The 15,499-nt window shown below is 28.0% G+C and overlaps 2 protein-coding genes and 1 long non-coding RNA gene across 4 annotated transcripts; 1 reads left to right on the top strand and 2 right to left on the bottom strand.

The window, feature by feature from the left end:
• Positions 1 to 1,201: 1,201 nt before the first annotated feature.
• LOC136084740 (uncharacterized) lies at positions 1,202 to 4,013 on the top strand. Of its 2 annotated transcripts, XM_065805444.1 has the most exons (7): positions 1,202 to 1,532; positions 1,645 to 1,827; positions 2,214 to 2,378; positions 2,606 to 2,854; positions 3,198 to 3,239; positions 3,469 to 3,770; positions 3,852 to 4,013. In XM_065805444.1, exons 2-7 carry the CDS (start codon positions 1,752 to 1,754, stop codon positions 3,870 to 3,872), a joined length of 855 nt encoding a protein of 284 aa, XP_065661516.1. In that variant the 5' UTR covers positions 1,202 to 1,532; positions 1,645 to 1,751; the 3' UTR covers positions 3,873 to 4,013. The 2 variants fall into 2 exon arrangements, with proteins under 2 accessions (XP_065661516.1, XP_065661517.1); XM_065805445.1 differs by lacking the exon at positions 1,202 to 1,532 and having other exon boundaries at positions 1,577 to 1,827.
• Positions 4,014 to 4,396: 383 nt separating this feature from the next.
• On the bottom strand, positions 4,397 to 6,024 carry LOC136085421 (putative nuclease HARBI1). The gene is made up of 4 exons (XM_065806724.1): positions 5,846 to 6,024; positions 5,432 to 5,710; positions 5,042 to 5,299; positions 4,397 to 4,831 (listed from the first exon to the last, which is right to left on the bottom strand). The coding sequence occupies exons 1-4, from the start codon at positions 5,921 to 5,923 to the stop codon at positions 4,397 to 4,399; spliced, it is 1,050 nt and encodes a 349-aa protein (XP_065662796.1). The 5' UTR covers positions 5,924 to 6,024.
• A 3,255-nt stretch (positions 6,025 to 9,279) lies between these two features.
• Positions 9,280 to 13,263, bottom strand: LOC136085085 (uncharacterized). The gene is made up of 3 exons (XR_010641065.1): positions 13,106 to 13,263; positions 12,804 to 12,983; positions 9,280 to 11,061 (listed from the first exon to the last, which is right to left on the bottom strand). It is a non-coding gene; the product is annotated as an uncharacterized LOC136085085 (long non-coding RNA).
• Between the last annotated feature and the right edge of the window lie 2,236 nt (positions 13,264 to 15,499).

The raw sequence follows: 15,499 nt of genomic DNA, 5'->3' as shown, positions 1-15,499 counted from the left end.
TATTGTAAAACTAAAACATTTATAGATCAGGTGACGATCAAGAATAATATTTATGTTTAAGGATCAAATTTTAAACAACTATTAATACTAAAATTTTTAGTATATTTATACAAATATTCATAAGCAATTTATGTTACCGTTAAAAAATAAAATTAGATTTTTAACGGTAACATAAATTGCTTTCAAATAATCGCCCACTTTCTGGTTTTTCTTTGTTTGTAGAATCAAAATTTCTTTTTATGTCTGCAATTACCACAAGTAACTTAAAAAAAAGCAAATTTAATTTTTTTATTTTCATTTGTTATGACTCCGTTAAACAATAAACGCTAGCTTGTGAAGTCGTTGCATAGCATTTTTTTTGAAAACTTTCGTGTTGTATATAATTATCTCGGAGTTCGCAATTTTAAAAAATTACGCAGTGATAAAAAATTTGATTTAAAAAGTTATTTATCACGTCACACTGTAGCAAACCACCCCCCTCCCCCATGTGATATTTTGTGACACTTTCCAATACCCCTCCCCCCCCCCCCCTAAGACTGTCACGTATTATTTGAACAGCCCCAAAGGTGTCGGCGGTTCAATTTTATTACTTTGGAAACTCGCAGGAGATGGCGACTTAATTCAACAGTTTGAGCTAGAAAACGGTTTTGAGAGTATCAATTGGTATAATCCACCAATTCGCAGATCATCTTCCAACGTCCTAATGCGTGAATCCACATATAATAATGCTCGTCACAATTTTTTTCAAATCGTATTGTCAATGATTGGAATAACTTGCCGTCAGCATGCAAAAAGACTCCGTCAGTTAACGCATTTAAGATTAGAATTGACAAGTATTTTTTTCTAGAGCTGCAAACATTACATCTTTTACTGAAGATGAGCTGCACGTTTATTAATTAATTCGTGCTTTAGCAGCTACAAATAGTGACTTTTTAGATACTATTTGTCATAGATGTAAACTTTAATTAAATGAAAGCTATCTTTTTCCTCTTTTTCTCAATTTTGATATCAACTTACTTGCTATGAAATAACAAATGGTTTTTTTTACTTAAAGTTTATATTTCACAAACCATAAATTTTTGCATAATTTGTTGGTTTTTTTTGTTTGTTTTTTAATTATTTGTCATGTTATCTAAGAGGACTTATTTAAATATATTACTATTACTATAAGCAGGGGCCAATGCTATAAACATAAAAAACGAAGTTTTTTCCGTAAAACACGAAGTTTTTACCGTAAAAAGCGAAGAAAAAAAAAGTCCATTGCTATAAACATTCAAAAAATACCGTTTTTGAGATAAAAACTTCGCTATTAAATCCAATGCTATAAACGAACAAGGGAATCCCTTTTTCAGATAAAAAATGCGTTTTTTCGAAAAAAAATTTCAGATAGATTTTTTATCTCTATTTTAGATATTTTCTTCGTGATTTTTAGCGGCCATTCTTGGAACAACGTTAGCACTTCAAAATTATTGAACATTCTCTGTTTGTGTTTTTATGTAGATATTTTACAGATAAAACTGAAAAGGATTTTGGTAATTAAACTAATTTAATTTAATTAAACTAATTTAATTTAAGTAATTAAACTAATTACTTAAAATCTGCATTTAATCGATTATTCAGTTCCTTGTTGTTTTTCCTTGTTAGGTTTTTGATAGTAATTTTGGTTAAACAAATTTTTCATGTTTGACTAAAGAAAAGTATATATAGTCGACAATTATGCCATATAATACACAAATACACAACAAAATAAAATGCTGTCTAAAGAACTTAAAATGTTACTAGCAATAAAGATCAGAGAAAACAAAGAGGTTCTTCTTGGGAAGCTTAGTATGTTTTAATTAGCAAACTATTTAAATAAAAATATGTATAATTACATTATATTATATATATATATATATATATATATATATATATATATATATATATATATATATATATATATATATATATATATATATATATAGATATATATAGATATATATATATATATATATATATATATATATATATATATATATATATATATATATATATATATATATATATATATATATATATATATATATATATATATATATATATATATAATATAGGTAAGCTTTTTTAGGTATGATTCTAATTATAAAATAATATATTATTATAGAATATTTAGTATTTTACTATATAAAACTATATTATACTATATATTGATTATTTATTTACTCTACTTTTAGGTCCATCTATTACTATGAGGCATAGAAATAGAATTTGGGAAGACATAATGTCACATTTAAATAGTTTAGGGGAAAAAATTGAAGATATCAACCAGCTGCGTAATAGAGAGTGGGATTATTTGCGAAGAGCTACAATGCAAAAATTTGCTAAAAGTCTAAAAACAGGTATAGTTTTGTTATATATATATTTATATGTGTGTATGTGTGTGTGTGTGTGTGTGAGTGTGTGTGCGTGTGTGTGTGTGTGTGTGTGTGTGTGTGTGTGTGTGTGTGTGTGTGTGTGTGTGTGTGTGTGTGTGTGTGTGTGTGTGTGTGTGTGTATACACACATATATAATTAAATATTTTTGTATATATATAATATATACAAATATATATATACATTTTTTAAAGGTGCTGCAGGGAGACAACTAACAGAATTAGATAATGTTGTCTTAGACATTCTTGACAGGAAGTCAAAAAATGTATCTGGAATTAATGTTCCTGATTTTAATATCTCTTTTTGTATGACAGATGATGCATTGTCATCCACTCCCAACCAACTTTCTACTCCCACTGCCACCCTTTCTTCATCAAGTAAAGAAGTAAACTTTACTTTGAAACAATCTTCTGATACAGCTTCTTTTATTTCATCTATGTCTGGTATATTTTTCTTTATTGGTTAAGACTAGTTGTATTATAAGATAAGTTGTATTATATATATATATATATATATATATATATATATATATATATATATATATATATATATATATATATATATATATATATATATATAGATATATATATATATATATATATATATACATATATATATATATATATATACATATATATATACATATATATATGCATATATATATAGATATATATATACATATATTGTATAGTTTATAGAGTTCTATTTTATTCTTATATAAATTCTATACAAATTAATTGTTTATATTAGATGCAAGAATTGATTGTATGTTCTCCTCTAATTTAGACAATACCACTCTTGTTGGTGATAGTCGTCAGATACTTCAAGGTAATGCAATTTATAAATTGTTTTTTTTTAAAATCTCAGTTGTTTAATTTAGTTAATTGTAGGTTTTAGACTTATAATTATATAACAGACAACATCAATTTGTGCTTAATTTTTTAAAACTAGTATTTCCAAAACCATCAAAAACTTCTTATTTTTAAAGGAATCTAAACCACCTTTCTTATTATTTTAGTTAACTGATCTTGTTTTGACACCTAGAATTGAATTTTAGATTCAATTCAAAATAAACCATCAATGGGGGCATTAAAAAATTTAAAAAGAAAACAAGCTAGAGAAAGTCTCTTGGTAGATGGAAGTTTTAAAAAATTGAAAGTAAGTGTTTTAGGGTTAGAAAAAGAAAGATTAGAAAAAGAACAAGAGTTAAGAGTTAAACTTTTGAAATTGGACGTTGCCCTCAGGCAACAGCAAATTCGAAAAGAAAAGGCTTTAACAATATATTACACAACAGCAACAAAGCTAATGCATGAGAAAATGCAACCTTCAAACCAGCAACATTTTGTAAATACAGACACGGTATTTTATTTTTTATTTTTTAAATTAATTTGTAGTAATATTTAGTATAACTTTATCATTAAAATTTTTTTTTTGTTTTAGGAGGAAATTCTCTTGCATTAAGAGAAAAGCTACATCATAATTTTATGTTAAATTTTGAAAATTATTGTATAAAAATATATACTATATTTAAACATTCGTCTTGTATAACCATGACCAATTACATTTTTTTAGTAACAATAAAAAAATAACTCCAATCTGAAATTGTTATTGTTATTTCATTTTTTTATCACCATTGCCTTACAGTAATAAATTCTGTAAAACTTCACACAAACATTAAGACCAATGCTGTTGCGATGTGAAATAGATACAAGCATTACAACTATAAAGTTAACAAATCTCTTATTATTTTTTAAGCGTGCTCTATAAAAAAACAAAATATACATACTTAAAAACAAATATAAACATATATTTTTATGGTCTAATTTTTTATAAAAATTTCTTGCATTTATTAAAAAATCATTGTGTAAATTTTTTTCCAATTTTAATTCAACTAATTTAGACACAAATCTATGATCCATGTCTAAACAATTTTGATAGATCCTATGCTCTAGAACAAATTGTTTATGAATTTTTAAACAATATTTTTAAGTAAAGTAGTTAAGTAGCTGTGATCGTCTATTCAAAGCTCTATCATTCTGATTTTCTTGAGCTAGATTTTCATCAGCTTGTTCTTCTTCACGTTCTTCAAAGTCATTACCGTTGTCTCCATGTCGAATACACAAGTTATGGATAACAAATCCACACATGATAAGATTAAAGGCATCTTCGACCTTATGCAAACGAATTCCAGTTTTCAAAGCATAAAACCTGTTTTTGACAATTCCAAAACATCGCTCAATTATGTTTCTAGTTTTTCTCTGTGCTATGTTGAAACGTTTTTGAGCTCCGTCTGGATCACCGGGAAAAGGTGGAATTAACCATTCTCGACATGGGTACGCAGAGTCAGCCAAAATTACAGCTCCATTAAATGGAAGCTCTCCAATTTCAAACTTGTTCCATAAGTTGCAATTTCTTAGAACCTAATAGCAGTAAAGTCACAATATTTAAATTTACTGTAAGTTACACTATAATACATTATATTAGTTAGTCTAAGCTACATTAAAATTAGCAACCATAATAGTTCAAATAGTATGTTCAAATATGAACATTCCGAAGAGTGTCACGTACTAGTTGAATAGCCGGCATTAGTGCACTAACAGTTGTAAAATATAACTTAGTGACAGACTTACATGTGCATCATGCCGCCTTCCTGGACTGTTGGTCGATGCATAAAATATGGATGTGTCGGGTCCACATACTGCCATTGCATTTATGCTATGGGCATGATGGCGATTGATTAGAGAATCTTCATCTGCTTGAGGAGGTTTAGAAAGGAGTATATGAGATCCATCCAGGACACCACATACGCACGGAAAACCTCCGATTTCCATGAACTTCTGTGGAAGAGTGGAGCAATCATTGGGCCACTTTATGATCTCTTGTCGAATCTAATCTTATAGGATAACAATTTTTATCTTTACTAAACTTAGTTTTTAATTTACTTACTAAAATAAAAATAATAAGCAACTTTATATGACAACGTAAAACTTTCAATAGTTTTATTAACTTAATACACTAACATTGAAAATAGCTTCTCCTACACTGTGTATAATACGATAAATTGTGTTGGTAGAGATTCCATGACAGTCTCTGAGAACATGAAAAAAAACATTTGTGCCAATAAAATGAAGAAATACCATTATCTGGAAACGTACTGAAATGCTTTTATTTCGCTTAGTATAATGTTGCAAATCATCTTTAAGCCTAGTTTCTAAAAAATCTAATACAGCTCTTGGGACTCGATACTGCTCTCGAAAAACGTTGTCAGAAACATCTTCGTTAAAAGAGCGACCATTAAACTAAAATGAAATTGAAAAACAAAACAAAAATATAATTTCTGTGCATATTTAGTATGATTTCTGATTTTGTTCGATAACAAATCATTAAAAAAACATCAAAATTTAGTAATTTTAAGTAATGCTTTAAACTCCAACCTCTCGAGGCAATCGGTGGCAAAGCTCATTTTCTGCAACTTCGAAATCTAAATCTTCATCCGAAAAAATTAAATCCATGTTCCTATTTTAATTTTACACAGTTTTTTTAAACACCAAATACTAGAATGTAAAAATATTTATAAAAATAGAATAGACAGCACAGCCTACTTAATAACTAATAAAATTTATTTAGTAGGCCTACTTAATAAAATTTTTAAAAAAAATTGTTGTTATCAATGACTTATTACGGATATAAAAAGTGCGTGAATTTAAGTGACGTATACGTTTTATGCTTTATAGCAATGGCCGAAAAAAATACAAATAGCGATAAATTCTTCGAGTTTACGCATTTTTTTACGTGTAAATAATTTACTTTAAAAATTGCGTTTTTACGAAAGATTTTTTTTCTCGAAAAAAACTTCGAATTGTTTATAGCATTGGCCCCTGGATGTGGAAAAAAAACTGCTCGAAAATTTTTGAAGTTCAAAGTTTAATCTTTTTATTGTTAGGGTACTTTTGCAGTTTCTCTTCCCCCCCCCCCCTCCTTTTTTTTATTTATTGCTAAATATGATAGAGAATTTTACTGCTGATTAAGAATCTTATAAAAACATAATTTGAAAATCAACAGAAAGTTTTCTAATTCGACATTGAAGTTTAAGAAATTACTCTAAAAAACGCTAATTATGTATGAATATTCGCCAATTTTATAGCTTTCTATTCACTCACTGACGAGTCCGCATTTTTTTTTTTTTTTTTTTTTTTTTTTTTTTGTGGAGGCCAAAACTTCACAGCGCACAGTGGGCCAGAATGCACTTTTACTGGACAAAATTCATAACTAATTTAATATTAGAGCTATATTCACTAAAATTAGTATGAGTACTAATATGATGTCTGCGCTTTTTATGAAGGTAATATTTTTTTATTTCGTTACTATGGATACCTTTATTTTGCTTAGCAACAACCTACTTTTGTTATCTGCAGATATTTTATAAGTGCTATATTCACTAAATTTGGCATGAGTACCAATATGAGATCACACTTCTTACAAAAGCGATAATTTTTTAAATTTAGTTGTTATGGATACACATATTGCTTAGATACCGGATACTTTCCTTAGTTACAAAGTGGTAAATTGATATTTGAATATCTTATCGGATTTTCGACCCACCTATATTGAATAAAAATTGAGTATTTAGGTAAATAATGTTTTAGGAGTAATAAAAGCAAAAAATAGTGCAAGAAAACGTTATCAATTTTAAATTACATCAAAAAATTATAAAACAATTATATCGTTTGAAGATTGTTTAAGTAATTGTAAAACATCTGAAGGAAATGCTTTATGATTGTTTGGTGTGATGTTGATTTACGCAATGATGAAATAACAGGATCACTGGAAACTAGGAGTCTATTGATAAGATCAGTATTTGTTGCTTTTCTGGATGTTTTTCGGCTGAAATTTTCGCGATAAGATTTAAAGTCTTTATTTCTAGCCTCTTGAGCTTCCTCTGACATAAGTCCGATGGGTAATGTAAGGTTTTTAATTATGTCATGTCCATGTATCAATACTTTGTGAACTGATTGAGCCATGTAATACCACGGATAAAGGGACACATATAGTCTAAAAGTGTCAAAACAATAATCCTTGAACTTTAAGCAGTCTATTTCATATCCTGAAGAGAGCGTTACCAAGATAATGTAAAATCTGAATATAAGGTTTTGGTCAATACCCAGAATTTCAGCTGTTTGTTCATATGCTGCAAAAGCACGCCTTGAGGTATTGGCATCATTACTTGTTCCAGAACCACCACTTTTAGGGAAATCAACAACAAGTCCCATTTTGTTCATAAAATCAGTCTGAATCTTTTGTTTAGCTACAGATGTCTTTTCTTTGTGTTCTTTAGATCTTGCTTGCCACTTTCTTGTTTCTTTTTTATATGCAATGTGCAATAAAATCTCAAAAAATTGCTGTTGTTAAATCCAGTCAAATCCAATGGGACAAGACAAGTAATAAATAATGATTCTTCACGCTTTAAATCTCTGTTAATGTCGGGTTCTGATAAAACTTGTTTATAAATGCTTTGGCCAGTAGCACCATCAAAACCAGCCTTACACGTTAGTGTCATTGTTTTTATTGCTTTGTCGTTCAATATCAAGTGCCTTAGCACAGGTTCCTGAACTGCACAGATTCTTCGCAAAGTATGAGTCATTAAATCTTTTAAAGGAACTGAAGCTGAATAGTCCTCCACTGTTATGTTTGCAGGATAACATTTCAATTTTGCATCTCTGACATCATTGTAAGCGGGGTAGATGTTATATTCTTTCTCCAAGGCTCCGCTTCTAATCAATTGATAGGAAGCTTTTGTCAGACTTGCATCAATTATTAAAGCCAGTGCTTCGTCTGCTGAATATTTAGTTGCTTTATCTGTATTTGATATATTTAAAACATTCTTGGCAGCAATAACAACAGATTCATCTCTAAATTTTTTATTAGCAGCAAAAAATAATTCATTGGATGAATAAGATTCAATTAAACAAGATACACGCCGTTTTTTAGTTTTATTAGAACTATTATTAAATGCAACTGGTTTTCGACCACGTCTACTTGCAGTTGGTTCATTGTCTTTTTTTCTAACAATTAAATATTCATCAAGCCAGTTCACAAACTTCTTTTCAAAATTTTTCACAGTATAGTTTGCAGATTTCCACTTTTTTTTATACAAGTAAACAAATCGTTGAACAGCATGTCTAAAATCAACGTCTTTAAAATCAGCAAATTTTGGCTGAATAAATTTTAATATATCTTCAGTAATATTTTGTTTTGAAATACTAAGATTGTTTTTTTGGAGAAAATTATGAATGTCTAAGTTTAACAAAACCATATCTAAATAATTATTGTAACAAGTATTTTGTATTTAAAAGTAAAATGTTATAATATATATGCCGACTGGACTATTAATACTTGTTAGTAATTAAGTTACTACAAGTGTTAGTAATTAAAATTAAAAGTAATTAAATTACTGTCAGTGTTAGTAATTAAATTACTAACAACTACCGAAAATATGTTGTTGCTATGTTATGCAAAGTAAGGTATCCATAGTAACCAAAAAAAGTTAACCTCATAAGAATTCTGAATCTCATTTTAATACATTTTAATGTACCACTTTAAATATTGCTTACTTTACAAAATAATTTTTATCCAATCTGCATTTTATTATTTTTTAGCAAATTTATAATAAATAAATTTTTTAAAGTTTTTGTATTTAAATTTACTTGTTATTATTAGTTACTTGTTATTATTTGTTACTTTTTGCTTATACACCATCTTGAAAATAAACTCTTCACTTGTAAATGAGAATCTTATATAAGGGTTTTCCTTCTAAACTATAATGAAACTTTATTGAAAAATGTTATATAAAAAACACAAAAAAATGGTATTGTTATTATTAGCTATTCTCTATTTAACTAATGCAAAATAAACATAGATGTAAATCATATGGAGGCTTATCTCCTAAGCACAAATCATGAAAATATCTGACACATTTCGTGCATTTCAACCATTTTGTTTTTAATCCCTTTCCTAAATTCTTATCGGGATGATATTTTTTGCAAAAGCAGCATTTCCTTTTTACTGTTTTTTTAGTTAACCCTAACGCTGTTTGCCCAGAATCCCTAGGCCTGCCTTTTTTAGCAATTTTAAGTGGTGCTTTAATAAGTTTTAACCTATGGACATCTAAAGATTTATTTATCTGCTTTGGTTGATACATACTTTAAGTCATAAAATCAATACGATTATCTTCTAATCCAGTGACTTTTACATGGTCATCAATAAATGGATTTTCATTATTTTTGACAAAGAATTGAATATCTTGATATTCATAATCGTATTTTTATTAGAAGATTCCATAGAATCATTGTTTACTGAACTACAGGAGCTACCAGGACCCACTACAAAGCTTTGACATAGAGGTTGTCTTACTATCTGATACTTATTGATCTTCAATGAAAATTTCAAATCTTTTGCCATAACTAACCATCTCTCCAAATCTATCTTACTGCTTTAAATAATACTGGAACGTTTCTGTACCTAATTCCACCATTTTGTTTACTAGCTTATCAAAGCAAACCTTGAGTTTATATTTCTTATATTCAGAGCAACCTTGAGTTTATATTTCTGAATTTTGTCTAGTGCTGGAGTTCTCCAATTAGAATTCTCTACTTTAGCATCTAACCTTTTCATTACCCAAATATTGGGAAATAGCAATAAGATGACGACAGGACAAACAAATATTCATAAAAAATTTATAATTACACGACTTTTCACTCACTATATAAGTGTTGTCACCAATAATCACATTGTGAGTATTGTTAGATGGCAAAATTAAATCATAATGTGTACTTTTTACAAGCTCAAGCCATACATGTTTTATAGCATATGAAAAAAATATTTTATCAAGACACTGATGTAAATCTATTCGGTGAGTTATTACACTTTTCAATTTCTGATGATAAGATTTGATTCTATTATTAGTGGTGTCGCCAAAGTTTAAATGTGTTGCTCGTTTATAAAAAAACCAATTATTTAAAAAGTATTCTGCAAAGCACTCATCGAGAGACAAAAGCAACTGTTTCTGTTTTTCATATATTGACTGATCTCTTGAATGACAAAGTGTATCCAGGTATACAGAAATTTTTCTTTTAACATCGATGGTACATGATAAGTCGGCAATCTTTTTCTTGAAAGCTTTTTTAACATGAAACAAACAAATTTCACAAAAACTATTAGGAAAATTTTTCTCGAGTGTTGTTAACTAACTCATATCTTTGTCTATCATAAATGTTTTAATGGAATTCCAAGAAGCATTATAAGCTTTAAAGGTTTTAAAAATTTGACCAAACATCACTTCTGATTCATTAGCAATTAAAGCATAAGCTATTATATGGGAAAATCCATTCCCATCCATGCATAAAAATGACACCAGTGGCATATCACTGTTGCTGAGACAGTAGGTGGTGTCAGTACAAATTTGACACCACCAAACTTACTAAATGTGGATCTCATTACACTAGTTTGAACAAATAAATACTGAAGAGTATTATTATCTGATTTAACATATTGTGATACCAATCCAGGATCACTCTCTCCTCTTTTCTCAACTACTTTCACTAGCAGTTCTGCAGCATTTAAAACATTTTTTTGAAGATGGACATATTTTTTCCTACAATGAAAGACATTTACTTTATTGAAAAAGAATATATATATATATATATATATATATATATATATATATATATATATATATATATATATATATATATATATATATATATATATATATATATATATATATATATATATATAAAGTAGTAGAAAATCACTTAACAAATTTTTTTTTCATTCAACACTGTGTTTCATCAATAAAGACTCATCAGAAATGAATGGTCAAATTAATAAAACTTCAATTTATACCAGAAATTAAATTGCAGGAAGTCGCTAGTGTGTAATCGCTAAAGTATTTGTTTAGAGGAATTCAATTCCTCTAAACAAATATTTGAAGATGACCTTAAAAAAAGTGGTTTTGAAAATTTTGCACTAAAACTTGACCCTGAAAAAAAGAATAGAAAAAAGCGAAATAGAACTAGAAATGTAATTTGGTTCAACCCCCCATATAGCAAAAATGTTTCCACTAACATAGGAAAAGTGTTTTGAAAATTAGTAAATTACATAAAATTTTTAATCAAAATACAATTAAAGTTAGCTACAGTTGCACAAAAAATATGCAAAGAATTAAAAAAGATCACAATAATGCTTTGTTAAACAAAAAAGAAATCCTAAATGAAAAAACTACAGAAAATTGTAATTGTAAACAAAAAACAATTGTCTAATGAGTGGAAGTTGTTTATCAAAAAATGTGGTATATGTGTTGTTTCCTCAAAGAATGTACCTCAAACAATATATTGGCATAACAAAGGGTGAATGGAAAAAAACATTTTACCAATCATAAGCAATCCATTAAAAAAAAAAGTATTTAAAAGACACCATGCTGTCAAAATATATATGGGAATTAAAAGATAAAAATATTGATGATTTTATACTGAATTTATCCATCCTTAAAACAGCACCTGCATATAACAATATTTCCAAAAAATACATACTATGCCTACTAGAAAAATTTGAAATTATTATACATGCAAACCAAGAATGTTTATTAAACAAAAAATCAGAATTGATTCCTAAATGCAGGCACGAAAACAAGTTTCTCCTAAAAAACTATCAAAATAAGTGAGCTCAAATAATAATTACATTAAACCCCCATTTTATAAAAATTATTTATTTAAAAAAGCAAAAGTAATCAATTCTAAAGAATTCTTTTTATAAAAGTGTCAGCATATTCCACAGATGTGTGAAAATTTACAGTAGTTGAGACAATTGCGACTTCCTGTAATTTATTTTTTGGTATAAATTGAAGTTTTATTAGTTTGATCATTCATTTCTTATAAGTTTTTATTGATGAAACACAGTGTTCTGTTGATGAAACACAGTGTTCACATTATTGATGAAACACAGTGTTCTAAACCGAACACAATGAAAAAAACTTTTGTTAAGTGATTTTCTTTTAAGAACATTGAGCACTCTATTTTGTAGAATATATTTTAAAATTGTTGGAATAAATATATATATATATATATATATATATATATATATATATATATATATATATATATATATATATATATATATATATATATATATATATATATATATATATGTATGTATATATATATATATATATATATATATATATATATATGTATGTATATATATATATATATATATATATATATATATATATATATATATATATATATATATATATATATATATATATATATATATGTATATTATGTATAATATTAATTATAAAAACAACAACTTATGCAATAAAACAATTGTTTTTACTTCTTGACGAATTTTATCCTTAATGTTCCAAATTTCCATTATTTATAATGGATTTTCCTGTACTTTTTCTCATTTCATCAGCAATTACTTTAGTAGTAACACCAAGAAAACTCAGTTCTTTAACTTTGGTCTTCTTGCCATTTGATAGCTTTCTATTTTGGACATAGTGCTTGTGAAGATCTTGATTTGAAAAGTAAAATAATTAACTTAATCAGGTTATATGATACTAAAAATTAATTTTTTCATAATTCATTTAAATATGTAACTTAAGGGTTTTAAAAAAAAAGCTTTTCACTGCATACTTTTTTCACGTCTTTGATTGCACAACATTATTGTAGCATTTTATTTATTCATCCTATTTAAACAATTTAAATTTTAAAAAACCTTAAATTAAAGTTTTTTGTATATTAAACTATACACAGTGAAAAGCAGAACTTTAAAGACAGATTTACAAAATTAAATATTTGGTCTAGGAATTAATTCGTGCGGTTTGACAAGGGATTACGAAACTACCTTATTGTCTCAGCGTTTCGTTTAGCCGCGCATACGTGCGAAGATCACTGTTCTTGCGCATCATTTTCATTATAAATCATTTGATTTAAGCGTAAACAACACTATTTTTAATTTAACTGATAATGTCGGTTTTTGTTCCTGATAAAGTGTTTTTGCGGGGATTCTTCTTCATTACTTTAACATGAAGAAAAGTGCTACCGAAAGTCATCGTATTTTGGTTGAAGTTTATGGTGACCATGCTCTAGCTGAGCGAACGTGTCAGAAGTGGTTTGCACGGTTTAAAAGTGGTGATTTTTGTTTGGAAGACCAAGAGCGACCAGTACAGCCGAAAAAATTTGAAGATGCAGAATTGGCAACATTGCTCATCAGGATTCTTGTCAAACGCAAGAGGACCTTGCGAAATCGTTAGGAGTTGAACAATCAACAGTTTCCCAGACGCCTCAAAGCCATGGGTATGATTCAAAAAATGTCTCATTGGGTTCCACATGAATTGAAAGACAAAGACGTGGAAAGAAGAAAGAGCATTTGTGAATCGCTGCTTGAAAGACAGAAAAGAAAGGGATTTTTGCATCGAATTGTTTTTGGTGATGAGAAATGGATTTATTACGAAAATACTAAACGAAAAAAGGCCTGGGTAAAACCAGGTGAACCAGGTCCATCACAACCCAAACGGAATATTCACTGTGGAAAGGTTATGCTGTGTATATGGTGGGATATGAAAGGTGTGGTGTACCATGAGCTTCTGACACCTGGTGAAACTATTAATGGAGAACGTTGTCGACAACAATTAATGCATTTGAAGCAAGCTCTGGTCATAAAACGACCAGATTGGGGTAACAGACATGATAAACTCATTTTTTAGCATGATAACGCTCGACCACATGTCGCAAAACCTGTCAAAAACTATTTGGAAAATGCCGGATGGGAAGTGTTACCCCACCCGCCGTATTCTCCGGACATTGCTCCTTCTGACTACTACTTGTTCGATTGCACAAATAACGGTTTGATTGGACAGCGCTTCACTTCTTCAGAAAATATCGAAAAATGGGTCTCTGATTGGATCACTTCTAACAATGAAGCATTTTTTCGACACGGAATTCGTAAATTGCCGGAAAGATGGGCAAAAGTAGTGACTAGCGATGGATACTATTTTCATTAATGTATTCATCCATTTAGTTTTTGAAATAAACCTTCAATTTTCAATTAAAAAGCGCATGAATTAAATCCTAGACCTAATATATAAAAAATGATAAAATATCATTCATGTACAATAAAACAAATTTTAAAGATAAATACTTTTACCAAAAACATGATTGTGTATTTCTATCATTTGTTTATTAATTATCTTTGTTCTATCTTTTGTTAAAGCAGCATAAATTTTGACAGTTATTTTTGGCTGATTTATAATGACAATAACAAAAAAGTTAATTCAAAAATGCTCAAATGCTCTTAAATCTTCTAATTTTATATGTTTTTGATTTAAAAGAACTTACACATTTATGAAATGTAACTAATACAAACAATTTTTGTGTATTTTTAAAACAAATATTAATGTATATTTATAAGTATACACAATCTGTTTCACACACACACACACACACACACACACACACACACACACACACACACACACACACACACACACACACACACACACACACACGGCATATGTGTGTGTGTGTGTGTGTGAGTGTGTGTGTGTGTGTGTGTGTGTGTGTGTGTGTGTGTGTGTGTGTGTGTGTGTGTGTGTGTGTGTGTGTGTGGGTGTGTGTGTGTTTGTGTAAACAAGCGTTTATAAGCTTCGACATACAATGATCTATTTAAGGTCTAAACAGTGTATAGTATAATTACACTGGAAAATAAAGTAATTGTTTTATAACAAAGTTTTATAGTTATAAATTAGCGGATTGTAGATATTAAATATTTTAAAAGAATCAAATTGTACAAATTCTTACTATATTTTATTTAAAATTTATAATTAAAGTTATAATTTTATGGTAGTTAAAAAGATGATTATTGTGGTATAAATTTAAATGTTTGTTTCAAATAAAATATTTTAATATATATTGGTTACTTGAAGTATTATTTATTTAATTATTAACTAAAAATGATACAACAAAGTAATACACTGTAATATTGCCTAATGAAAACAATAACTTATTTCTTGTTATATTTATAAGATA

Source organism: Hydra vulgaris, chromosome 09, assembly GCF_038396675.1.
Source record: "Hydra vulgaris chromosome 09, alternate assembly HydraT2T_AEP".
NCBI classification, from domain to species: domain Eukaryota; kingdom Metazoa; phylum Cnidaria; class Hydrozoa; order Anthoathecata; family Hydridae; genus Hydra; species Hydra vulgaris.
This window is presented reverse-complemented; position numbering and strand designations above follow the sequence as displayed.